Source organism: Heteronotia binoei, chromosome 13 (genome assembly GCF_032191835.1).
Source record: "Heteronotia binoei isolate CCM8104 ecotype False Entrance Well chromosome 13, APGP_CSIRO_Hbin_v1, whole genome shotgun sequence".
Taxonomy (NCBI): Eukaryota; Metazoa; Chordata; class Lepidosauria; order Squamata; family Gekkonidae; genus Heteronotia; species Heteronotia binoei.
In genome coordinates this window covers 8,620,757-8,647,612 of record NC_083235.1, presented here as the reverse complement: position 1 = coordinate 8,647,612, position 26,856 = coordinate 8,620,757, and the positions used below count along the sequence as shown (strand labels likewise).

The 26,856-nt window shown below is 49.7% G+C and overlaps 1 protein-coding gene across 2 annotated transcripts in view; it reads right to left on the bottom strand.

Moving 5' to 3' along the window:
• The window catches only part of SYP (synaptophysin), a 41,259-nt gene extending 14,730 nt beyond the window's left edge, over positions 1-26,529 (bottom strand). For both annotated transcript variants that reach the window (XM_060251913.1, XM_060251914.1), the window contains exons 1-2: positions 26,420-26,529; positions 13,861-13,926 (exon numbers count right to left, since the gene is read on the bottom strand). In XM_060251913.1, coding sequence (XP_060107896.1) covers positions 13,861-13,926; positions 26,420-26,437 — 84 coding nt within the window. In that variant the 5' untranslated portion in view covers positions 26,438-26,529. The remainder of the gene's footprint in view (positions 1-13,860; positions 13,927-26,419) is intronic.
• Positions 26,530-26,856: the final 327 nt, after the last annotated feature.

The window sequence follows — 26,856 nt, the reverse complement described above, 5'->3', positions numbered from 1 at the left end:
AAGGACAACCTCTGCCAGAGCTATGGCTGACCCAAGGCCATGCTAGTAAGTGCAAGTGGAGGAGTAGGGAACCAAACCCGGTTCTCCCAGATAAGAGTCCGTAGACTTAACCACTACACCAAACTGGCTCTCCACCAAACTGGGAAGGGAAAGGGAAGGGAAACTCTGCAAGTGTCGCCCCCAAATCTTCAGAAATTTCCCAACCTGGAGTTGGCAACCCTAACTTGGGCCAGCAGGGGGCACTGATGGGGGGAGGGGCTGACAGATGGGTCTTCTCCCACCAGCTGCAATCTTCTGGTGCTGTTGAGCAGTAATCCCAGCTGAGGGGATGGAGTGGGGGAGACTTTGCTTGACGGTCATCACGGATCAGCCGAGAAGAACTCGCTGTGCGATGCGGAGTATTTTTAGCGCAGAGCGTGAGCTCAGTGCAGAGACAAGAGAAAGAGGGAGGCGGGGTGCGGCTTCTCCCTTCTTTAATCCCCCCCCTCCAGTGGCTGAGCAGGGACCAGATATTAACCCAGCCTGACCCACTTTGCTGTCTGCCACCTGCCCCGCCCGCTTTAGCCTCCCCTCCCCTGTCAACTCCTGAGCTCTCTTCTGTGCCCACGAGAAAGCACCAAGGAGCAAGAACCCATGGGTCATTCTTAAGTACCCTTCCTGCTTTAACGGTTGGCAAGACGTGCAGGGTTTTTTTTTTTTTTTTTTTAAATAGGTCATTATAGATATTATTGGGAGCTGCTTAAAGCAGTCTGGTTAAGTGGCAAGGAAATATGGTAAATGTAATAAATGAGGGCTTGTAGCTCAGGAGTACAGCCTCTGCTTGGCATGCAGAAGGTCCCAGGTTCAATCCTCAGCATCTCCAGTGAAAAGCACCAGGCAGGAGGTGATGGGAAAGACCTTGACCTGAGACCCTGGCTCAGTGGCAGAACCTATGTTTGGCATGCAGAAGGTCCCAGGTTCAATCCCCGGCATCTCCTGTTAGAAGGACTAGGCAGGAGGTGATGGGAAAGACCTTGACCTGAGACCCTGGCTCAGTGGCAGAACATATGTTTGGCAGGCAGAAGGTCCCAGGTTCAATCCTGGCATCTCCAGTTAAAAGGACCAGGCGGGAGGTGACGGGAAAGACCTTGACCTGAGACCCTGGCTCAGTGGCAGAGCTTCTGTTTGGCATGCAGAAGGTCCCAGGTTCAATCCCCGGCATCTCCTGTTAGAAGGACTAGGCAGGAGGTGATGGGAAAGACCTTGACCTGAGACCCTGGCTCAGTGGCAGAACATATGTTTGGCAGGCAGAAGGTCCCAGGTTCAATCCTGGCATCTCCAGTTAAAAGGACCAGGCAGGAGGTGATGGGAAAGACCTCTGCCTGAGACCCTGGAGAGCCGCTGCCAGTCTGAGTAGACAATACTTACTTTGATGTACTGAGCGTTGGATTCAGTATAAGGTGGCTTGGGTGTATGCGGCTGAGTGGCGAAGAGCATCTGCTTTCTATGCAGAAAGTCCCAGGTTCAATCCTTGGCATTTCCAGTTAAAAGGACCAGGCAACAGGTGATGGGGAAGACCTTGGAGAGCAGCTGCCGGTCTGAGTAGGCAATACTGACCTTGATGGACTATTGGCCTGATTCAGTAGCAGGCAGCTTCCTTTGTTCATATGAACAAAGTGGATCAGTTCAGACTGTAGTGAAGGTACTATCTGGAGGGAGACTTCTAAAAGCTCCTCTCCTGCTACCAATTTTGTTAGCCTTTCATGTGCTCCTAAACTTTTCTGCTGCTACAGACAGTACCTAGCTTGATCTTACTGCCTTACACTTGTTCTTAAAAGCTTATAGCCCCAAAGATATTGTTGGTCTCTAGGGTATTAAAAAAAGGGTAAAAGGTAAAGAAGAAGATGAAGAAGATATTGGATTTATATCCCACCCTCCACTCCGGAGAGTCTCAGAGCAGCTCACAATCTCCTTTACCTTCCTCCCCCACAACAGACACCCTGTGAGGTGGGTGGGGCTGGAGAGGGCTCTCACAGCAGCTGCCCTTTCATGGACATCCTCTGCCAGAGCTATGGCTGACCCAAGGCCATGCTAGTAGGTGCAAGTGGAGGAGTGGGGAATCAAACCCGGTTCTCCCAGATAAGCGTTCGCACACTTAACCACTACACCAAACTGGCTCTCGTAGAGTAGTTCCCTGTGCAAGCACCAGTCATTTCTGACTCTGGGGTGACGTAACTTTCACAACGTTTTCATGGCAGTCTTTTTACAAGGTGGTTTGCAATCGCCTTCCCCAGTCATCTACACTCCCCCCCCCAGCAAGCTGGGGACTCCTTTGACCGACCTCGGAAGGATGGAAGGCTGAGTCAACCTCGAGCTGGCTACCTGAAAACCCAGCTTCCGCCGGGATCAAACTCAAGTCATGAGCAGAGCTCAGGACTGCAGTACTGCAGCTTTACCACTCTCTCTGCGCCATGGGGCTCTATAGGGTGCTTCTGGATTCAAATCTAACTACTGTGCCACCAATTTTCACGGACTAGAGTCCACTTTGATGCCAGGGTAGAGCCAATTTGGTGTAGTGGTGAAGTGCGCGGACTCTTATCTGGGAGAACTGGGTTTGATTCCCCACTCCTCCACTTGCAGCTGCTGGAATGGCCTTGGGTCAGCCATAGCTCTGGCAGAGGTTGTCCTTGAAAGGGCAGCTGCTGTGAGAGCCCTCTCCAGCCCCACCCACTTCACAGGGTGTCTGTTGCAGGGGGAGAAGATAAAAGAGATTGTGAGCCACGCTGAGACTCTGATTCAGAGAGAAGAGCGGGGTATAAATCTACAATCTTCTAGAGGCCCTTTTCACCACCTTTGAAGCTAGAAGGTGATCTGTGCAAATAGGGTTACTGGCTCTGGTTCAGGAAATACCTGGAGATTTGGAGGGTGAAGCCCAGGGCGGGCCGCATTTGGGCATAGCAGAGACATCAGCATGCCAGAGTCCCCCCTCCAAAGCAGCCATCTTCTCCTGGATACTGATCTCTGTAGTCTGGAGATGAGCTGGAATTCTGGGGGATCCCCATGCCCCACCTGGAGGCTGGCATCCCTGAACCTCAGCAGGGCACAAGGCCACAGAGTCCCCCCTCCAAAGCAGCCTTCCTCCAGGGGAACTGATCTCTGTAGTCTGGAGATGAGCAGGGGATCCCCAGGTCCCACCTGGAGGCTGGCATCCCTGAACCTCAGTGGGGTCCAAGGCCACAGATTCCCCCCTCCAAAGCAGCCATTTCCTCCAGCGGAATGGATCCCTGTTGTCTGGAGAGGAGCTGGAATTCCAGGGGATCCCCATGCCCCACCTGGAGGTTGGCATCCATGGGGATACAATGCCACAGAGTCAACCCTACAAAGCAGTCATATCCTCCAGGGGAACGGATCTTGTCTGCCTCGAGAACAACTGTAATAGCGGGAGAACTCCAGGCGGAACCTGGAGGTTGGCAACTCTAGGTGCAAATGAATCCTGGAGGTTGGCAACCCTAGGTGCAAATAAATGAAGAGCAGCAAATGTTTTGGAATTCAACCTCTAGATTACTGATCGCAAAACATAGAAGAAAAGATGGATTAAGAATCTCTGGTCAACACGACAGATAAAGGGATTTAGGGTTTATCCAAAGCCTCCGGCGCAAAGATATGTATATACGAATAAAATGAATACAGGAAAGGAGTAGAATTGTGGGGGTAAGTCTAGATGGGACCCCGATTGCATGAAGAAGAAGAAGAAGACAAGTGCAGATTTATACCCCACCCTTCTCTCTGAATCAGACTCAGAGTGGCTCACCATCTCCTTTCCCTTCCTCCCCCACAAAAGACACCCGGTGAGGTGGGTGGGACTGAGAGGGCTCTCACAGCAGCTGCCCTTTCAAGGACAACTCATGCGATAGCCAGTGGTCATTTTGTAGAAAAATAGGTGGTGGAGCTCATCCAGGGATTGTTATGCAGCTGCACATACTATTCAATGGACAAGGAGGTAGAACTCTCAGAAGGAGGAGGAACAACTCTCAGAAAGGTTCAGGAGCTCTGCTCCTAGAACATAAGAGAAGCCATGTTGGATCAGGCCAACGGCCCATCAAGTCCAACACTCTGTGTCACACAGTGCCAAAAATTTTTATATACACACATACACTGTGGCTAATAGCCACCGATGGACCTGTGAGTTGCCACTGAATCTGAGGCCTGGCAATAGCTATGGCTAACCCAAGGCCATTCCAGCAGGTGCAAGTGGAGGAGAAGAAGAAGTGGAAGAAGAAGAATTGCAGATTTATACCCCACTCTTCTCTCTGAATCAGAGACTCAAGAGCGGCTTACAATCTCCTATATCTTCTCCCCTCACAACAGACACCCTGTGAGGTAGGTGCGACTGAGAGGGCTCTCACAGCAGCTGCCCTTTCAAGGACAACTCCTGCTAGAGCAATGGTTAACCCAAGGCCATTCCAGCAGCTGCAAGTGGAGGAGTGGGGAATCAAACCCTGCGAGGTGGGTGGGGCTGAGAGGGCTCTCCCAGCAGCTGCCCTTTCAAGGACAACTTCTGCCAGAGCTATGGCTGATCCAAGGCCATTCCAGCAGCTGCAAGTGGAGGAGTGGGGAATCAAACCCTGCGAGGTGGATGGAGCTGAGAGACCTATCACAGCAGCTGCCCTTTCAAGGACAACTCCTACGAGAGCCATGGCTAACCCAAGGCCATGCCAGCAGCTGCAAGTGGAGGAGTAGGGAATCAAACCCGGTTCTCCCAGATAAAAGTCCTCGCACTTCACTACTACGCCAAACTGGCTCTCTGGAAATAAGATGAGGGGAAGGAAAGTTAAGACGAGGTCTGGACTTTGTGGGAAAACTGTTCCAAGGGAAGAATTTGGAACTGCTCCAGATTTTTCTTAGCAAAAAAGTCAAAATTTGCTCCTGGTGTAGAAGAGGATGGAAGGTTGTTCCCTGGAAAGTCAGATGCTGGAAAGTCAGACTGTTCCCTGGAAAGTCAGATGCTGAAGCTGAAGCTCAAATACTTTGGCCACCCAATGAGAAGGGAGCACTCAGTGGAGAAGACCCTGATGTTGGGAACGACAGAAGGCAAAAGAAGAAGGGGACGGCAAAAGATGAGATGGTTGGACAGTGTTACTGATGTAACAAACATGAATTTGAGCAGTCTTCGGAGGATAAGAACATAAGAGAAGCCATATTGGATCAGGCCAATGGCCCATCCAGTCCAACACTCTGTGTCACACAGTGGCCAAAAATCCTAAGTGCCATCAGGAGGTCCATCAGTGGAGCCAGGACACTAGAAGCCCTCCCACTGTTGTCCCCACAAGCACCAAGAATACAGAGCATCACTGCCCCAGACATAAGAACATCAGAGAAGCCATGTTGGATCAGGCCAATGGCTCATCCAGTCCAACACTCTGTGTCACACAGTAGCCAATATATGTGTGTGTGTGTATATATATATATACACACACACATTTACACACATACACATACACATACACACATATATATACTGTGGCTAATAGCCACTGATGGACCTCTGCTCCAGATGCTTATCCAATCCCCTCTTGAAGCTGGCTATGCTTGCAGCCGCCACCACCTCCTGTGGCAGTGAATTCCACATGTTAATCACCCTTTGGGTGAAGAAGGACTTCCTTTTATCCGTTTTAACTTGACTGCTCAGCAATTTCATTGAATGCCCACGAGTTCTTGCATTGTGAGAAAGGGAGAAAAGTTCTTCTTTCTCTACTTTCCATCCCATGCATAATCTTGTATTCAGAATGTAAGCTTTCGTGTGCTCTCTAAGCACACTTCATCGGATGAGCGGATCAGGTATTGCGGCTGGAATACATGCAGTTTGTTGATTAAGAGGACAAGCTAACTGAGCCCATGGTCACATAAACCAGTGTGGCTTGGCCATTTGGTCTGGATAGCCATAAAAGGTAATAAAGTTCCCTGACAATTGGTGTTTCTGCAAATCTAGGTGAATCGCAGAAGGACACGTATATCCTAGCTGTAGCCCACCCAATCTGTTTATCACCATCCATCTACACATTATAGACATCATTCTAGTCTGTCATTAGAAAACAAGAATACATAAAATGAAAATGGGTTCAGTATATATAATGAGATAAAGAAGTATATGTAATGAGATAAGAATCTATTTTTAAAAATAGGATGGGAATCAGGTTTTATTATGACCATTCAAGTTCAAGAAGCATTTTAAGGTACATGCTGAGCTGATATAATTCAGTATGCCTTCCAGCGATGTTGGGTCCCGTGTGTGGCATATGCAAATAAGTAATGCAAATAGGGTTGCCAGGTGTCCAATTCAAGAAATATCTGGGGACTTTGGGGGTGGAGCCAGGAGCAAGGTTGTGACAAGCATAACTGAACTTCAAAGGGAATTCTGGTCATCACATTTAAAGGGACCGCACACCTTTTCAATGCCTTCCCTTCATTGGAAATAATGAAGGATAGGGGCACCTTCTTTGGGGTCTCACAGAATTGGACCCCCTGGTTCCATCTCTTTGAAACGTGGGAGGTGTTTTGAGGAGAGACACTGGATGCTATGCTGAAAAACCGGTGCCTCTCTCTCAAAAAACAGCCTCCCCAGAGCCCCAGATACTCACAGATCAATTCTCCATTATACCCTATGGGATTCAGTCTCCGTAGGGAATAATGGAGTGCCCAGCAGACATTTCCCTCCCCCTCCCTGCTTTCTGATGATCCTAAAACGGGGGAGGGCCTTCAAACCAGGGGATCTCCTGCCCCCACCTGGGGACTGAAGCAAATCGGAAACCACAGTGTAAAGATTAATAGAAACCATGAAGTCTTAGAAACTATGAAAACGAGGGTTGCCAGTCCTTAGGTGGGGTAGAAGCTATGAAAAAACATTGTGAAAACTTACACACTTAAATCATTTCTACACACTTTTTTTCTTTTCAAATACACATTTCATTTAGAACTCGAAGCATACTGCTAAAAACAATTCATATGGCTTTAACCGAGCTCCAGGTTCGATTCGTATTTCATCTGCCACTTCCACTGGCCGCCTGAATTTTTATCTGGAACCCGTGCTAAGACAACAGTTCACTCCAAAAACCTCATTCCTCTATTTTGCATGACAGACATGGAGCTCGGTTAGAGCCATACGAATTGTGTTGAGTAGTATACTTCGAGTTCTAATGAAATGCGTATTTGAAAAGACAAAAAGCTTGTAGAAATGATTAAAGTGTGTAAGTTTTCACAGTGTTTTTTCACAGTTTCTGCCCACCTGGCCTAAAGTCCACCTTTCAAAGCTCCCATTTTCTCTAGGGAGATGAGCTGTAATTCTGGGAGATCTCCAGGCTAACCCTGGAAGTTGGCAACCTGAACTCAACTGATTTGGGCTTCCAATTGCTGCAGAATTCCACCCATCCCGGTAAGGCACGTTGGGACTGAACGTCACAAGGTCACTTTAAGAGCAGCTGTGCTGCTTTTCAAAACATCTGTCTTCCTCCTCCACACTCAGTAATCCCTGTAGCCTTGGGTTGCCAAACTCCAGGTGGCACCTTGAAGGTTCCTGCTATTACAGACAATCAGAATTAGTTCCCATTGGAGACATGACAGCTTTGGAGGGTGGACTCTATGGCATTGCCCCTACTCCCAAAATCTCTAGGTCAGGGGTGGCCAAACTATGGCTCGAGAGCCACACATGACTCTTTCACACATATTGTGTGGGTCTTGAAGCCCCCATTGCCCTACTGGCCAGCTTGGGGAAAAAATTTCTCTGTTTAAATCACTTCTCCAAGCCAAGTCAGCCAGCAGCTTAGAGAAAGCATTTACAGTTAAAGTTGCTTTGTTTCCACCTCTCCCTCTCTCCCCCATCTATCTATCTATCTATCTATCTATCTATCTATCTATCTATCTATCTATCTATCTATCTATCTATCTATCTATCTATCTATCTATCTATCTATCTATCTATCTATCTATCTCCTTCCTTCCTGTTTGGTGTAGTGGTGAAGTGCGCGAACTCGTATCTGGGAGAGCCGGGTTCGATTCCCCACTCCTCCACTTGCAGCTGCTGGAATGGCCTTGGGTCAGCCACAGCTTTCACAGGAGTTATCCTTGAAAGGGCAGCTGTTGTAAAAGCTCTCTTAGCCCCACCCAACTCACATGGCGTCTGTTGTGGGGGCGGAAGGTAGAGGAGATTGTGACCGCTCAGAGACTCTGAGTATAGGAAAGGAAAGGTCCCCTGTGCAACTACCAGTCGTTTCCGACTCTGGGGTGACGTCGCATCTTGACATTTTCTCGGCAGACTTTTTACGGGGTGGTTTGCCATTGCCTTCCCCAGTCATCTACACTTTCCCCCAGCAAGCTGGGTACTCATTTACCGACCTCGGAAGGATGGAAGGCTGAGTCAACTTTGAGTTGGCTACCTGAATCCAGCTTCCGCCGGAATTGAACTCAGGTCATGAGCAGAGAGTTCAGACCGCAGTGCTGCAGCTTTACCACTCTGCGCCACGGGGCCCCTATTCAGAGTATAGGGCGGGATATAAATCCAATATCTTCCTTCCTTCCTTCCTTCCTTCCTTCCTTCCTTCCTTCCTTCCTTCCTTCCTTCCTTCCTTCCTTCCTCCCTCCCTCCCTGTCTTGCAGCTCTCAAACATCTATACACACGAGGAAGCTGTGCCAAATTGACAGAACCCAAAGCAAAAGCTCACGGCCAGATAGTGCAAAATATTTTATATGCCTATGAGAAATAAAGTCCCTGTGCTATATTTCTATACAAATTCACTGTGCACAATTACAATCCGTACATTGCTGACTCGAACAAGCCAAAGTTCTACAGCCAGGGCTTTTTTTTGCAGCAGGAACTCCTTTGCCTATTAGGCCACACACCCCTGATGTAGCCAATCTTCCTGGAGTTTACAATGCTCTTTGTACAGGGCCTACTGGAAGCTCCAGGAGGATTGGCTACATCAGGGGTGTGTGGCCTAATAGGCAAAGGAGTTCCTGCTACAATAAAAGCCCTGTCTATAGCAAATACAATCAATGACCCATGCAACAAGCACTTATTCACTCTTTGGGGAGCAGTCGCTCCGTCTTCTGTTGCTCATGTGGACCGGAATCGGACTTGGTCCTGTTGATTCCGTAGAACAAGAAGATGCATGAAATGTAGGGTTGCCAAGTCCAATTCAAGAAATATCTGGGGACTTTGGGGGTGGAGCCAGGAGACATTAGGGGTGGAGCCAAGATCAAGGCTGTGACAAGCATCATTGAACTCCAAAGGGAGTTCTGGCTCTCACATTTAAAGGGACAGCACACCTTTTCAATGCCTTCCTTCCATAGAAAATAATGAAGGATAGGGGCACCTTCTTTTGGGGCTCATAGAATTGGACCCCATTGTCCAATTGTTTTGAAATTTGGGGGGCATTTTGGGGAGAGGTACTAAATGCTATACTGAAAATATGGTGCCTCTACCTCAAAAAACAGCCCCCCCAGAGCCCCAGATACCCACGATCAATTCTCTATTATTTTCTATGGGAATAAATCTCCATAGGGAATAATAGAGTTCCCAGCAGACATTTCCCTCCCCTCCCCCCGCTTTCTGACGACCCTGAAGCGGGGGGAGGGCCTCCAAACCGGGGGATTCCCTGCCCCCACCTGGGGATTGGCAACCCTAATGAAATGCTGACATCAAACAAATGCTCCTCAGGATTTTATGCTTGACTCGATGTGCAAATGGTGATTGTTTCACAAGCAAATATTTCCTTTGATACGCGTGTGTCTGACATATGAACATATGAAGCTGCCTTATACTGAATCAGACCCTTGGTCCATCAAAGTCAGTATTGTCTACTCAGACTGGCAGCAGCTCTCCAGGGTCTCAAGCTGAGGTTTTTCACACCTACCCGTATTTTTCGCTCCATAAGACGCACCTGAACATAAGACGCACCTAGTTTTTAGAGCCGTTTGTGCGAATTTAGAGGCATTTGTGTGAATTTTTTGCAGTATTCGCTCCTTAAGACGCACACACTTTTCCCTCCACCTTTTTGGGGGGGAAAAGTGAGTCTTATGGTGCAAAAAATACTGTATTTCCCTGGACCATTTTTAGTTGGAGATGCCAGAGACTGAACCTGGGACCTTCTGCTTACCGAGCAGATGCTCTACCACTGAGCCACCGTCCCCATGGCTCCGTCCCCAATCACCATGTGCAAATGGTGATTGTATCACTAGCAAATATTTCCTTTGATACGTGTGTGTCTGACATATGAACATATGAAGCTGCCTTATACTGAATCAGACCCTGAAGACACTGAAGTCAGTATTGTCTACTCAGACTGGCAGCGGCTCTCCAGGGTCTCAAGCTGAGGTTTTTCACACCTATTTCCCTGGACCCTTTTTAGTTGGAGATGCCGGAGATTGAACCTGGGACCTTCTGCTTACCGAGCAGATGCTCTACCACTGAGCCACCGTCCCTCATCATAACAATAATAATAATAATAATAATATAATAATAATAATAATTGCCTGGACCCTTTTTAGTTAGAGATGCCAGGGATTGAACCTGGGACCTTCTGCTTACCAAGCAGATGCTCTACCACTGAGCCACCATCCCTCCCCAAAACCCACAGGGAGATGGCTTCTTTTCCGATGTGTTGGGATTTTTGAACTTTTGGAAATGTGCATCTTCTTGTTCTACGGAATCAACAGAACCAAGTCCTATTTACACGGAGTCTTAGTTTGAGTTCTCCCCCTTCCTTCCGTGTTTCTCACCTGTGTTGCCAAAGCTCCAGGCAGTAGCTGGAGGCCTACCATTATTACAACTGATCTCCAGGCGAAAGAGATCCGATCAACTGGAGAAAATGGCTGCTTAGGCAGATAGACTTTAGGGCACTATACCCGCTCAAAGTTCCCCTCCTTCCCAAACCCTGTCTAGGAATTGTGGTAAAACTCGGTGGTACCATAGAGGGTTTTTTTGCGAGTTCTAGAGTGTCCCCAACATGACCCTGGCATGATGACATCATTTCTGGGTGACATTACCACACCACATGCGCTTTGCGTGTGCAAGAGAACAGCCCCCTACTACAGCAGTGGGGGGACTTGGCAGCCATATTGCCACCATACTTTTGCAATGTGTGAACTAGCTTGCCAATGATATCCAGCAAGGAGGATGGATCAGCTGTCTCGCTCTGGACAATTTGACACGCACCATGGTGGCCTTAACGAATTGATTCATTTTAAATGATCAGGAGCCGCCATTCTGCCTTGTGGAATTCAATAAGACAGGGGTGGCCAACGGTAGCTCTCCAGATGTTTTTTGCTTGCAACTCGCATCAGCCCCAGCCATTGGCCATGCTGGCTGGGGCTGATGGGAGTTGTAGGCAAAAAACCTCTGGAGAGCTACCGTTGGCCACCCCTGCAATAAGAGAAACAAACACCGTGATGTACCAGCTAACAATGTTTAGTAAAACCATTTAAGAAAAACCTTTTTAGAATCATCTTTTTATACATTACAACTGCACTAGAAATGTCCAATCGCATAACAATATTACAAGAAAGGTCCATTTTCACATTACAATATTACAAGAAAGGTTAAAGGTATCAACCACAGTATAATATTGGCCAAAATTCTTATAGGCTGAAACCACATACAATACCTCCGCTTGAATGGGTCTTTAACTTGATCATCTTGAGAGATGCTGGGCTATATTTCTCATATTCAGCTGAAACCACTCCAACCCCATCCCCTATGAGCAGTTTAAAACATTTCAACGTCATACCAGAACCTATATTACTTCCCTAATGGAACACCATTTAAAAGTGTGACTATTTCCTTAACCATTAATACTAAGACCAATGAACTAATCCTAATTGGTTTCAGTCTTCTGAACAGGAAAATTACTTCTGACAAGGTTGTTCCTCTAGAAAAAGTTTTTCTTAAATGTTTTTACAAAACATCGTTAGCCAGTACATCGCAGTGTTTGTTTCTCTTATTGTCTGTAATATGAACTAGGCTTGCCAAGTCCAATTCAAGAAATATCTGGGGACTTTGGAGCCAGGAGACTTTGGGGGTGGAGCCAGGAGACATTGGGGGAGGAGCCAGAAGCAAGGGTGTGACAAGCATCATTGAACTCCAAAGAGAGTTCTGGCCATCGCATTTAAAGGGACCGCACACCTTTTAAAATGCCTTCCTTCCATAGGAAATAATGAAGGACAGGGGCACCTTTTTCGGGGCTCACAGAATTGGACCCCTTGGTCCAATCTGTTTGAAACTCGGGGGGTATTTTGGGGAGAGGCAATGGATGCTTTACTGTAAATTTGGTGCCTCTGCCTCAAAAAACAGCCTCCCCAGAGCCCCAGATACCCAGGGATCAATTCTCCATTATTTCCTATGGCAATTAGTCTCCATAGGGAATAATGGAGTGCCCAGCAGATATTTCCCCCCCCCAACCGCTTTCTGATGACCCTGAAGCGGGGGGAAGGCCTCCAAACCGGGGGATCCCCTGCCCCCCCTCCCTTGGGATTCGCCACCCTAACATGAACTGTGATCTCAGGTTGTTGGTTATGCTGTTTGTATTGTGGAATTCAAGGCAGCTTACAATGTAACTGCAACCACCAGGGAAAGCAGGAAAACACAGGAACGCAGTTCCGGCTGGCTTGGTGTCTGGGGGTGTGGCCTAATATGCAAATGAATTCCTGCTGGGATTTTTCTACCAAAGAAACCCTGAGCAAAACGATGTTGATGTCAGGGGTGTGGTCTAATATACAAGTGAGTTCCTGCTGGGCTTTTTCTACAATTATCATAAACAGCGTTACGACCTTCTGGAGAGACCTGGAGACTGCCCGGGATTACAGCAGATCTCCAGACGGCAGAGAGCACTTTCCCCAGGGCAGAGGGCCCCAACCTTTTTGGCACCTGTTTTGTGGAAGACGATTTTTCCACAGACTGAGGAGGGGGGTGGGGTGATGGTTTCGGGATGATACAATTGTGTACTTTATTTCGATTAGTTTGGTGTAGTGGTTAAGCGTGTGGACTCTTATCTGGAAGAACCAGGTTTGATTCCCCAGTCCTCTATTTGCTGCTGCTGGAATGGCCTCGGGTCAACCATAGCTCTTGCAGGAGTTGTCCTTGAAAGGGCAGCTTCTGTCAGAGCTCTCTCAGCCCCACCCACCTCACAGGGGGGTCTGTTGTGGGGGAGGATAGTATTGTGAGCCACTCTGAGACTCTGAAATTCAGAATGGAGGGCAGGATATAAATCCAATGTCATCGTCTTCTTCTTATTATTACTACATTGTAATATATAATGAAATAATTATACAACTCATGGCTCAGTCGCTAACAGGCCAAGGACTGGGACTGGTCCATAGCCCGGGGGGTTGGCTGCCCTAGGGGAAAATGGCAGATTTGGCAGGTGGACTCCATCTCATTATGCCCTGCTACTCTCCTTCCAAAACTCCACCCTCTCCACCCCCACAAAAAAACTTCAGGTATTTCCAAATCCCGACTTGGTGCCCCTATAAAAATGCATAAAAGACCACACTTTAAAATCACCACTCAGGGCTGTCAGTAAACTTAACTGAATGCAGTCCTAAAGAGAACTGTCTTCAACTGCTTCCTAACGATTGAGAGTGAAGGGGCAGGGAGATTGTTCCATAATCATGGGGCTGCCACCGAAAAGGCCCCCTCTCGTGTAGCCCCCCAAAAAAGCTTCTTCAATTGGTGGGACTGTCAGGAAGGCCTCCGATATTATCCAGAGTTAAATCAAAGCCTTGCTTGTTTCACAGGACTTTTGCTTGGCAGAGAACCAGTTTCAAAAGGTGTAAAAGAGATCAAGAGGTTGGATGTTCAAACAGAAGGCTGGGGTACTGAGGTCCGGCACTCACCCATTCGAGCAACTTCACAAAGCCCAGGGGCTCCTTGAAGACCCGGAATTGCCCAACGGCCACAAGCTGTGAAGAGAAAATGGAGACACTGGCATTAAAACAGAAGAGAAGTCAAGTTGGATCAGGCCAATGGCCCATCCAGTCCAACACTCTGTGCCACACAGGGGCCAAAACCCAGGGGCTATCAAGAGGTCCATCAGTGGGGCCAGAACTCCAGAAGCCCTCCCACTTTTGTCTCCCCAGGCACCAAGAAGACAGAGCATCACTGCCCCAGACATAAGAATATAAAAGCCATGATGGAAGCAACAGCCCACCCAGTCCAACTCTGTGTATCACGAAGTTTTATTCAGAATGTAAGCTTTCATGTGCGTACACACTTCATCGTGAAGCGTGCACGCATGTGAAAGCTTACATTCTGAATAAAACTTTGTTGGTCTTAAAGGTGCATGTGAACGCCAACTTTGTTCTATTACTCCAATTTTGTTCGATCCTATCTCCACTTAGTCAGTCATCCTAACATCTAAAGCAGAGGTCCTCAAACTTTTTAAATAGGGGGCCAGTTCACTGTCCCTCAGACTGTTGGAGGGCCGGACTGCCGTTACTGTACAAGGCCGCGGGCCGTCAGTTCTCCGTCTTCTGCATCTCTCTCCCTTCCCCACACCACACACCCCGGCCTGGGAACTCACCTCACCTCGGTATCACCTCACACTCTGTCTCCGCCGCCTCAGCCCAGTGCCGGAAGTGTGCGTTGCTAACGCGAGTTTAGGTCGAACGTCACTTCCGGTCTGATTTTGCCATAACCCGGCGGGCCGCATAAACGTCCTCAGTGGGCCGCATCTGGCCCGCGGGCCGTAGTTTGAGGACCCCTGATCTAAAGTAACCCCCTGGTTCAGCCTAATCAAATCTGATCATCTGAGATCCCCATACCTGGTTAATATCTCCAGATTTAACATCAGAACATCCTTCACAACTCTCCACTTTCAGACTATGCAAACAATTCCGTTAACAGGTCGATTTTGCCACATTCCAGCAGAACAATGATTTTTGCATTTGTGGTTCATCTACGACAGAGAACCTGCCCCATTCTATTCTATCTTGCACACTCTACGATGCCTCCAGAATTAAATTTCTGTCTGGAGTACTAACCTCCTTAAAAGCACGTTCGGAAACTGAAAAAGATTATATTTCTGTTATCTGACAACGATGCTCATGTGTCCGATAGAGTCTCTTTGTTGACAACAAGCAGCTAAGAAGATAAGAGCGAGACTAATATCAAATGCTTTAACTTCTTGAGGTTGGCCTTTCTGGGGAACTTTTAATTGGAAATTAATTGGAAACCAAGTTGTTAATTGGGAACCTTGTTGTTTGGGTTCTGTTTTGTAACGGCCAGTGGCTACACACAATCATTTTTTTGACTGACTGACTTTGTCATCTTTCGTCTAAACTGAAAAGTTCACAAGGGTGTCGAACTCATTTGTCATGAGGGACGGATTTGACATAAATGAGACCTTTTTTGGCCGGACCATGTTGGGCTGGGCCATGTGCGTACCTATGTAAGATTAGGTAGCAGAGATATACATTTTATAAAGGACACAGACAAACACAAATATATATATTTAAAAAACTTTAAACATGCTTAAAATGTAAGCACTCATTGGTCTTAAAAATGCTTTCTTTGTATTTCTCCCAGGGGAACCAGGGAACTGGGCAAAGGAAGCTCTGGCTCTTTCCTTCCTTCCTCAGGGGACGGCGGGGGGGGGGGGGGGAGCAGCCTCAGCCAATAGAAGGAAGAGGCTTGTCTCAGTAGCTCTGCTGTGCGATTGAGAGAGCCTGGCAAAGCAAGTTATTCCTTCCCCCTTCCTCCCCAAGGGAGGAGGCTTAGCCAATGGAGAAAATAGAAACTTTGCTCTGTAGCTCTGCTGTGCGATTGAGCAAGCCTTGCAAAGCAAGCTGTGATGCAGAAGGAAGCAAGAAAGAGGGAGAAGGAAGCAGATGACATGGAGAAACCCGTTCAGAGCCCTGCTTGAAACCCATTGGGTAGGGTTACCAACTTCCAGGTGGTGGCTGGAGATCTCCCGGCATCCCAACTGATTGCCAGGTGACGGAGGTCAGTTTGCCAGGCGAAAATGGCCACAGGAGAAGGTGGGCTCTCTGCCATTATCCCTTACTGAAATACTTCCCCAAAACATGCCCTTCTTAGGCCCCTTCCCCCAAATCTCCACTTATTTCCCAACCTGGAGCTGGCAATCACACCACTGGGTGACCCTAGGTCACGAATACGCTCTAACAAGCAGAACTGTTTTTGTCACAGGAACTACTGGGCTGCAATTGCTTTTCATTTATTGATTTTACTGATTGTATGGGCATTTTGTTCTACATCGCCTAGAGCCCATCATTGGCCGGGATGAGGCAATTCATAAATATAATAAATAATAAAAATAATAATAACTTGTTTGCATATTAGGCCACCCCCCCCAATGTAGCCAATCCTCCTGAAGCTTACAGTAGGCCCTGTATGAAGAGCCCCGTAAGCTCTTGGAGGATTGGCTACATCAAGGGGGAGTGGCCTAATATGCAGGGGCGGAATTCTAGGAGAGCTCCTTTGCATATTAGGCCACACACACACACCCCGATGTAGCCAATCCTCCTGAAGCTTACAGTAGGCCCTGTATGAAGAGCCCCGTAAGCTCTTGGAGGATTGGCTACATCATGGGGGAGTGGCCTAATATGCAGGGGCGGAATTCTAGGAGAGCTCCTTTGCATATTAGGCCACCCCCCCGATGTAGCCAATCCTCCTGAAGCTTACAGTAGGCCCTGTATGAAGAGCCCCGTAAGCTCTTGGAGGATTTGCTACATCAGGGGGGAGTGGCCTAATATCTCTCTCTCTCTCGATTTGGCTTCGCGAATGAAGATTTAAGAAATACACGGGCGTAATTCTAGGAGAGCTCCTTTGCATATTAGGCCACCCCCCCCCCCGATGTAGCCAATCCTCCTGAAGCTTACAGTAGGCCCTGTATGAAGAGCCCTGTAAGCTCTTGGAGGATTGGCTACAGGGCTCTTTTTCCAGCAGGAGCTCCTCTGCATATTAGGCCACACACCCCTGATATAGCCAATCCTCCTGGAGCTTACAGGAGGCCCTGTACTAAAAGCCCTCTAAGTTCTTGGAGGATTGGTTACATCAGGGGGGGATGGCCTAATATGCAGATGAGCTCCTGCTAGAAAGAGAGCCCTGATTGGCTACATCTGGGGTGTGTGGCCTAATATGCAAAGCAGTTCCTGCTACCAAAAAAGGCCTGCTAACAACCAGGCCTCGGATTCAGTGGGAGCTCACAGGAGCACAGCTCCTGAACCTTTCTGAGGGTTCCCCCTCCTCCTCCCCAGATTGTCCACTGAATAGTAGGTGCAGCTGCATAACAATCCCTGGATGAGCTCCAACATCTATTTTTCTACAAAGCGACCCCTGTTAACAACAATTAACACAGTAACAGAGAATTGCTGCAGCACCAAGAGAAAGAACGAATTTAATGAAAGAAAGGCTGCCCTGAAGCCAATGCATCCATCCACAGTGGAGGTTGCCTGCTGCCTCTCTGAATGATTCACTGTTCTGAAGCTGTCTTCTTCCAATTAGCCTTTCCTGAGGGGGGGGGAGGTTGTCATTCCACCCCATCACATGGGATCGGAAGCAGCAGATTTCTCTGTGCTCGAGGCAGGGGGGGGGGGGGGGCTGTACGTTGCGTGTCTGTGTGATTCACAGCTCCGGGCCTGTCACCTACCAATCAGGCATCATGCCCAGAACAGTGACTCATGTAATAATGCAGAATATTCATGTCGTAGACATATAAATGTGAGATCTTTTTTTCCCCCTCCCCTGGCATAAGACGGAGATGCGGCTTAGAACATGAGGTGCGTTTTGCTAGTCGAGCCAGTACTTCTAAAAGGTGAGTATGGACTGCAAATGTTTTTACTGGCCTTTTAAAGGCCAGGTGGGAACTGGCTGGGTGTATGAAGTCCCATGGGGGAAAAGCTCTTCTGCAGTCAAACAATACTCAGTCTAGGTTGTATGTGTGTGTTTGTGTCTGAGAGCATCTTCCTCCAGGGGTTGCCAACCTCCAGGTGGGAACTGGAGACCCCCCTGGGATTTCAACATATCTCCACCTTGAAGAAACCAGTTCCCCTGGAGGAAAGGGCTGCTTTGGAGGGGGGACTCTATGGCATTGTACCTCACTGAGATTTAAGGATGCCAGCCTCCAGGTGGGACCTGGGGATCCGCTGGCATTTCAGCTCCTCTCCAGACTACAGAGATCAGTTCCCCTGGAGGAAAGGGCTGCTTTGGAGGGGGGACTCTGTGGCCTTGTGCCCCACTGAGGTTCAGGAATGCCAGCCTCCAGGTGGGACCTGGGGATCCCCTGGAATTCCAGCTCCTCTCCAGACTACAGAGATCTGTGAAAGCCCCTGGTGGCTGGCTGGCTGCCCGCTCTCCTAATCCAGGGATTGTTATGCAGCTGCACCTGCCCCCAGCAGCCCTCATTAACCCTTGGAGAAGCCCCCGTCACCCTTTCTCCACTTCTTATGTGATTTTGCATGGTGGGTGGCTTGCTGGTCTTTTGACTGGGAGGGAGGCCCAGGAGAGCCCCTTGGTGAGCAAAGCCTACTTGGGCTGGCTGGATCTCTACCCAGCCCAAGCAGGCCTCGCTCGCCCACGGCTCTGCTTTCTTGCATCAGGTTGCTTTTGGCTGGGGGGGGGGGGAGCATATGCTACTGAGTTATGCTAATGAGCTCCACCACCTATTTTTCTACAAAGCGACCCCTGGCCATATGGCAGGCGAAGGATGAGGAGATGGTGACTTCCGTAAAGCCATCTGGCACTGTTTGTGTCCAAGAGAAGCCCCCGACGCAGACTTCCATGCTCGCCGGTATACTCTGACAGACCAGCAAAACATCCTTCCGCAGCCGTGACACACACAAAATGGCCCTTGTTTCCTCTCCCTCTTTCTCTCTCTTACACGCACACAGAGAGAGAGAGAGAGAGGACAGGGAGATAAACGAACCCTTGACGGAGGCAACGTGTCCAACCCGCAGCGCAATCCAGTTCTGCCCAAAGACACGCAGCAATGTGTCTTCGTTGCTGAAAAGTCCCACAATCCCGTAACCGCACCGCACTACTTCCTGTGACCACCGGCGCAATCATAAACTGTTCTCCAGTTGGAAAATGCGCCCCCAATTTGTGCATCTACTTGAGAGAGTATTTATTTATTTATTCTATGATTTGTATCCCGCCCTTCCCACAAAAGTGGCTCAGGGCGGCTCACAACAGACGATAAAACAGAATTTAAATTAACATTTACATATATAAGCAATTAAAAAGTCAGAACATTTAAAACCTAAAAACCTTAAAACCAAATCTTATACAATATAATTCACAGTGACACTCCACCTCCAATTCACATGACACTCCACCTCCAATGCTCGCACATGCACCTAATCCCGGCACATATTGTTAAATTTAAAGGTTTTATTTATTATTGCATGTTTTATGAAATGCTGTTAGCCGCCCTGAGCCTGCCTGGGTGGGGAGGGCGGGATACAAATAAAATTTTTATTATTATTATTATTATTATTATTATTATTATTATTATTATTATTATTATTATTATTATTATTATTATTATTATTATTATTATTATTATTATTCTCAGCTTAGCATCTGGAGCCGCTCCTCAAAATACCCTCCAAGTTTCAAAAAGATCGGACCAAGGGGTCCAATTCTATGAGCCCCAAAAGAAGGTGCCTCTATCCTTCATTATTTCCAATGGAGGGAAGGCATTGAAAAGGTGTGCGGTCCCTTTAAAGGTGGTGGCTGGAACTCCCTTTGGAGTTCAATGATGCTTGTCACATCCTGGCTCCTGGCTCCGCCCCCAATGTCTCCTGGCTCCGCCCCAAAGTCTCCTGGCTCCACCCCCAAAGCCCCCAGCTATTTCTTGAACTGGACTTGGCAACCCTGGTAACACAACCACTTTGTTCTTCACACACCGGCACCCCTAGTCTCACTTCTCAAGTCGTTAGTTCTGGGCTGGAAATTCCCGGAGATTTGGGGATGCAGTTTGGGGAAGGGAGAGACCTCAGTGGGGTACACTGCCCTACTGATCTCTGAGGTCTGGAGATAAGCTGGAATTCTGGGGGATATTCAGGTCCCACCTGGAGGCTGGCATCCCTGAACCTCAGTGGGGCACAAGGCCACAGAGTCCCCCCCTCCAAAGCAGCCATTTCCTCCAGGGGAACTGATCTCTGTAGTTGGAGAGGAGCTGGAATTCCAGGGGATCCCCAGGTCCCACCTGGAGGCTGGCATCCCTGAACCTCAGTGGGGCACAAGGCCACAGAGTCCCCCCTCCAAAGCAGCCCTTTCCTCCAGGGGAACTGAGCTCTGCAGTCTGGAGAGGAGCTGGAATTCCGGGGGATCCCCAGGTCCCACCTGGAGGCTGGCATCCCTGAACCTCAGTGGGGCACAAGGCCACAGAGCCCCCCCCCTCCAAAGCAGCCCTTTCGTCCAGGGGAACTGATCTCTGTAGTCTGGAGATGAGCAGGGGATCCCCAGGTCCCACCTGGAGGCTGGCATCCCTGAACCTCAGTGGGGCACAAGGCCACAGAGTCCCCCCTCCAAAACAGCCTTTTCTCCAAGTGAACTGATCTCTGCAGTCTGGAGAGAAGCTGAAATTCTGGGGGATCCCCAGGTCGCACCTGGAGGCTGGCATCCCTGAACCTCAGTGGGGCACAAGGCCACAGAGTCCCCCCTCCAAAGCAGCCATTTCCTCCAGGGGAACTGATCTCTGCAGTCTGGAGAGAAGCTGAAATTCTGGGGGATCCCCAGGTTGCACCTGGAGGCTGGCATCCCTGAACCTCAGTGGGGTCCAAGGCCACAGAGTCCCCCCTCCAAAGCAGCCATTTTCTCCAGGGGAACTGATCTCTGCAGTCTGGAGAGGAGCTGGAATTCCGATGGATCCCCAGGTCCCACCTGGAGGCTGGCATCCCTGAACCTCAGTGGGGCACAAGGCCACGAAGCCCCCCCTCCAAAGCAGCCCTTTTTTCCAGGGGAACTGATCTCTGTAGGCTAGAGAGCTGCTGTAATTACAGGAGATCTCCAGGTTCCCCCTGGAAAATGGCATCAAAATCCACAATTAGATTTTCAATTTTGCAATAAATTTACCCATCTAGCAATCCAGGCATGTTCCCCAATTCTCTCCCAACCCCAACACTGTAGCTTTTTGCTAAACAAAAATTGCATCTTCTCCACTGAAAGAGTTGACTTGGATGCTATTTTGATACCTTCCTGTTCAGTTTTGGTAACTTCTGGATTTTATTGCAGTACCACGTGGAGTTCCGCTGGGTGAGCTATTACTACCAGATTCCTGGGTATCACCACCAAACCCATGAACACACAGGAAGCTGCCTTCTACAGAATCAGACCCTTGGTCCATCAAGGTCAGTATTGCCTACTCGGACTGGCAGCTGCTCTCCAGCAGCTCAGGCAGAGGTCTTTCCCATCACCTCCTGGTCCTTAACTGGAGATGCCGGGGACTGAACCTGGGACCTTCTGCATGCCAAGCAGAGGCTCTGCCACTGAGCCAGGGTCTCAGGTCAAGGTCTTTCTTATCATCTCCTGCCTGATCCTTTTAACTGGAGATGCCGGGGATTGAACCTGGGACCTTCCGCATGCCAAGCAGAGACTCTACTGCTGAGCCACGTTCCGTCCCTTAGGCGAAGGGAGTGTTCCAACTGCCATAGGTTAGATCCTCTCCTTCACCTAGAAGCATACCTGGGGAAAGAAGGTCGATCCAGCACTGCAGATAGCAGCTCTCTTCCCCTGAGACACTGACATCTTTGTGGGACCTCTGAACCAAAAGCCAGACTTCTGTAACCTCAAATTTTGCTTTTTTTCATTGGGCAGTTCCAATAGTCCAGGGGTGTCGAACATACCGTTCGAGGACCGAATCAGGCCCCTGGAAGGCTCCTATCAGGCCCCCGAGCAACTGGCTATTGTCTGCTTCCTTCTCCCTTTCTCTTGCTTCCTTCTGCATCACAGCTTGCTTTGCCAGGCTTCCTCAATCGCACAGCAGAGCTACAGAGCAAAACCTCTATTTTCTCCATTGGCTGAGGCTCCTCCCTTGGGGAGGAATGGAGGGGAGGGAGAGCTTGCTTTGCCAGGCTCTCTCATCCACACAGCAGAGCTACTGAGTCAAGTCTCTCTTCCTTCTATTGGCTGAGGCTCCTCCCACCCACCCCCAGTCCCCTGGGGAAGGAAGGAAAAAGGCAGCGTTTCCTTTGCCCAGTTCCCTGGATCCCATGGGAGAAGTACAAAGAGAGCATCTTTAAAACTAGGGAGCGCTAACGTTCTGAGCATGTTTTAAGTTTTTTAAAAAATACATTTGTGTTTGTCTGTGTCCTTTATAAAGTTTATATACCTGCTACCTGGTCTTAAATAGGTACACACCTGGTCTGGCCCAACAAGGTCTCATTTATGTCCGATCCGGCCCTCGTAACAAATGAGTTCGACACCCCTGCTATAGACAGGCCTGCTCCCACGCCACCTACAACTTCCTACCATAGAGATGGAGACTGTCCACCTCCAATGAATATGGGGCAAAACCTGCAACCTTCTCCTTTCCCCCAATCCCACCTGGTCCTCTTTTCTCTTTGCAACATTCAAACATAGCTCCCCCACCCCCGGTAGTCACGTCTCCACCGGCTCGTTTAAAACCTTAATTTAAAAAAAAAGAAACTCTTGAGAGGTGCACAAAATCACACTGCCTCCCCCTCAATCCTTCCTCCCCACACAGGCAAATATCAAAACACCATTAAAAATAAAAAAAACACCCAAGAAAACAAATCCAAATACTTTCCCCCCCCCCTCTAGCAATTCACAAGTGGCTTCATTGTGCAGCTGGTTCATTGGGCCTCTTTGACGTTTAGAGAATCATCCTGCCCTCTTCCATCCTTTCCCTCCCTCTCTGTGGCTGGAATTTGCAGACTAAAGAGAGATTCTCTAGGGCAGGGGTGTCGGGCATGCAGCTCAGGGGCCGAATCAAGCCCCCGGAGGGCTCCTATCAGGCCCCCCAGCAACTGGCTGTCATCTGCTTTCTTCTCCCTCTCTCTTGCTTCCTTCTGCATCTCAGCTTGCTTTGCAAGGCTTGCTCAATCGCACAGGAGCTACAGAGCAAAACCTCTATTTTCTCCATTGGCTGAGGCTCCTCCCTTGGGAAGGAAGGGGGGGAATAGCTACTGAGCCAAACCTCTCTTCCTTCTATTGGCTGAGGCTCCTCGCCCCACCAGTCTCCCCTGGGGAAGGAAGGAAAGAGCCAGAGCTTCCTTCGCTCAGTTCCCTGGATCCCATGGGAGAAATACAAAGAAAGCACCTTTAAGTCCAACGAGTGCTAACATTTTAAGCATGTTCTAAGTTTTTTAAAAATAGATTGATTTGTGTTTGTCTGTGTTCTTTATAAAGTTTGTATCTCTGCTACCTGATCTTAAATAAGTACATAGATGGCCCGGCCTGACATGACTGCCCACCCAACGTGGCCCGGCCCAACAAGGTCTCATTTATGTCAGATCCAGCCCTCAAAACTCATTTGAGTTTGACACCCCTGCTCTAGGACATCTCCAAACTCTTGACATTCAGGGAATTGTCTTGCCCTCTTCCAGCCTTTGTGGCTGGAATTCAGAGACTGGAAGAGAGATTCTCTAAGACATCCTCAGACTCTTTCCCCCTCCTCTAACAGCCTTCAGGAAGTACCTTCATCTCTCTCGACACAAGCACCATCTCCCCTTCAAATCCTCTGCTCATTCCTCTTTCTTTTTCTTCCCCCAAACTTGCTTATATACCTTTTTGTTGGAGGGAGCGGGGGGGGGGGGGAGAGTCCTCCATACCTAAATCATCTTCTTTTCCTTCAAACGTTCATTGCATCTTCTCCAGGACGGGGGAGGGGGCAGCTGCTGGGCTGAACTGGAAGCCATCCTTTGGCAAACACACACATATGAAGCTGCCTTCTACTGAAACCAACCCTCGGTCCATCAAAGTCAGTATCATCTTCTCAGACAGGGTCTCAGGCAGCGGCTTTCCAGGGTCTCAGGTCAAGGTCTTTCCCATCACCTCCGGCCTGTTCCTTTTAACTGGAGATGATTGGGGATTGAACCTGGGACCTTCTGCATGCCAAGCAGAGGTTCTACCACTGAGCCAGGGTCACAGGTCAAGATCTTTCTTATCACCTCCAGCCTGGTCCTTTTAACTGGAGACTCCAGGGATTGAACCTGGGACCTTCTGCATGCCAAGCAGAGGCTCTACCACTGAGCCAGGTTCCCAGGTCAAGGTCTTTCCCATCACTTCCTGACTGGTTCTTCTAACTGGAGATGCTGGGGATTGAACTTGGAACCTTCTACATGCCAAGTGGAGGCTCTGCCAATGAGCCAGGGTCTCAGGTCAAAGTCTTCCTTATCACCTCCTACCTTGTCCTTTCAACTGGAGATGACGGGGATTGAACCTGAGACCTTCTGTCTGCCAAGCAGAGGCTCTGCCACTGAGCCAGGGTCTCAGGTCAAGGTCTTTCCCATCACCTCCTGCCTGGTCCTTTGAACTAGAGATGCCGGGGATTGAACCTGGGACCTTCTGCATGCCAAGCAGAGGCTCTGTCACTGAGCCAGGGTCTCAGGTCAAGGTCTTTCCCATCACCTCCTGCCTGGTCCTTTCAACTGGAGATGCCAGGGATTGAACCTGGGACCTTCTGCATATGAAGCAAAGGCTCTTCCACTGAGCCAGGGTCTCAGGTCAAGGTCTTTCCCATCACCTCCTGCCTGGTTCTTTTAACTGGAGATACCGGGGATTGAACCTGGGACCTTCTGCCTGCCAAGCAGAGGCTCTTCCACTGAGCCAGGGTCTCAGGTCAAGGTCTTTCCCATCACCTCCTGCCTGGTCCTTTTAACTGGAGATACCGGGGATTGAACCTGGGACCTTCTGCCTGCCAAGCAGAGGCTCTGCCACTGAGCCACAGCCCGTCCCCAAAGAGAACCCGTCTTCCTGATCCTCTGCTCACCCCACCTCACCTTTCAGCATTCCTTGCTACAATTTGTGGTTAGGAGAAAATGCCATTTAGATTATATTTTCCCCCTCCTTCCTCCCGGTTCCCATCGCCTGCGACCGTGTCCATCAGGTCCCATTTACTTCTTGGCAGCCCAGTCCCCCCCTCCCCTATCCTCCAGAACTGCTGCAAGAATCAAAATCCATGCCCATCATTCAACCCCCCCCCCAATATCCCCTGCTCTTATTCCCCCCCCCCCCCATTTGCCGCTTCATTTCCATGACTCGAAATTCTTCTGCTGGATCAGCCCCAGCCATATCGGTGGCTCTTCACCACCATCTGGTGCAATGGAGGAGGGGGGGGGGGTTCTCAGCTAACACCTCCCCTCCATTCGCGCATGTCTTCCCAATTCCTTCCTGCCCCCCCTGCCCCCCTCCAGGGAAGCAATACCCAAGGCTCCAAGCCTCCCTTCGATCAGAACTCGCAGGGAAAAAAAACAGTGTCCTTGCGCGGATGGGGGAGGGGGTTGTTTTCAACCCAATACAGCTCTCCCAACACATAGCTAGATCTTCTCTTCCTTATTCCCAGCGGGTGTTGTGATTCATCCCAACCGCCCCCAATGAACACGGGAAAGCACCCCCTCCCTCGCTGGCAATGCCCGCAGGGGGTTATTGACCAACACCAGTGCAGTGGTATTGATTGCTGTTGGTGGACTGGAGTTGGGTGGTGGGGGGAGAATCAGAAAACACTATCCCGGTCTCCTTTTTCTAATTCCAAAAGACAACACCCCCCCCCCCCCGATTTATCGAGCTTTCCTCCATCTCCCCTGTCGTTGGGGCTCTTAATTCCACCCCCCCCCCCCACACACACACACACCTTTACTGCAAAGGCTGAAGACTTCCTTCGCCTCCCCAAAGACCTTTCTCAGATATTCCCTCTATTAAAGCCGGCTGGCTATTTTTTTTCTTAGGAAAGCTTTTTGCAAATTAATTGGGGCGGTGGTGGTGTCCACAGGCTCGCCTCTCCCTCCCAGAGGATCCTGGATCTTTCTGCTCCCCCCCTTTCCCTCCCCCCCCCCCGCATCGCTCCCATCTGCTTCACTGCAGCAATGCCACAACAGCCTCCCTTCCCCCCCCCATGCATGAACTGCAAATTACTGCAGTGGCAAAGGTGAGCCTCAGCATCCAGCTCTCACTCTCTATCTCCCCCCCCCGCCCTAAAACCGGGTCCCTCCACCCTCTTTGCTCCGCAGCACCCCAAATTAAGCTGGACTGTCGCTGCCCTGAAATGCACGAGAAGAACGCAGCATCTTAGCTGAGCTCAGGGTGGAGAAATGGGGCTGGAGGGAGGGGGGGGGGGAAGCATTGCAAGAAGGGGGGGGCTCCAGGCGGGAGGGGGGCTGCAAAGGGTCTCCCCCCCCTTATTATTTCTTTTTTGCAAGCCAGCCCCCCCTCCCCCAGAGCGCTGTCCCTGGTGTTGAAATCCGCAGCGCTTACCTGATTGACGACTTCCATCTTTGCTGGGGGGGAAGAGCGAGGGCGACGCAGCAGAGCGCAGGGGAAGGCGGCGGAGGGGGGAAAGGGCCGGCCCGGGAACAGCCTCGGGGGCGGGGCCGAGAGGAGGGAGGAGAGCCGCGGCGGGGGGAGGGGGGAAGAGCCAGGCCTGGGGAGGAGGGGTTGGGAGGGATGGCGTCGGAAGTGCTGGCGTGGGAAGCCAAGGAGCCATGGCACTTCTGGGCAAAGCAAGGGAGCAGGTGGAGAGCAAACGGATGGGGTTGCCAACTCTGGCTTCAGACATTCCTGGAGGGTTTGAGGGTGGATCCTGGGAGAGGGGGAGTTGGGGAGGGGTATAGCCAGCCGCGAGAGGGGATTGGATCAACATCTGGCGCAGAGGTCCATCAGTGGCTATGAGCCACAGCATATTGATGGAATTC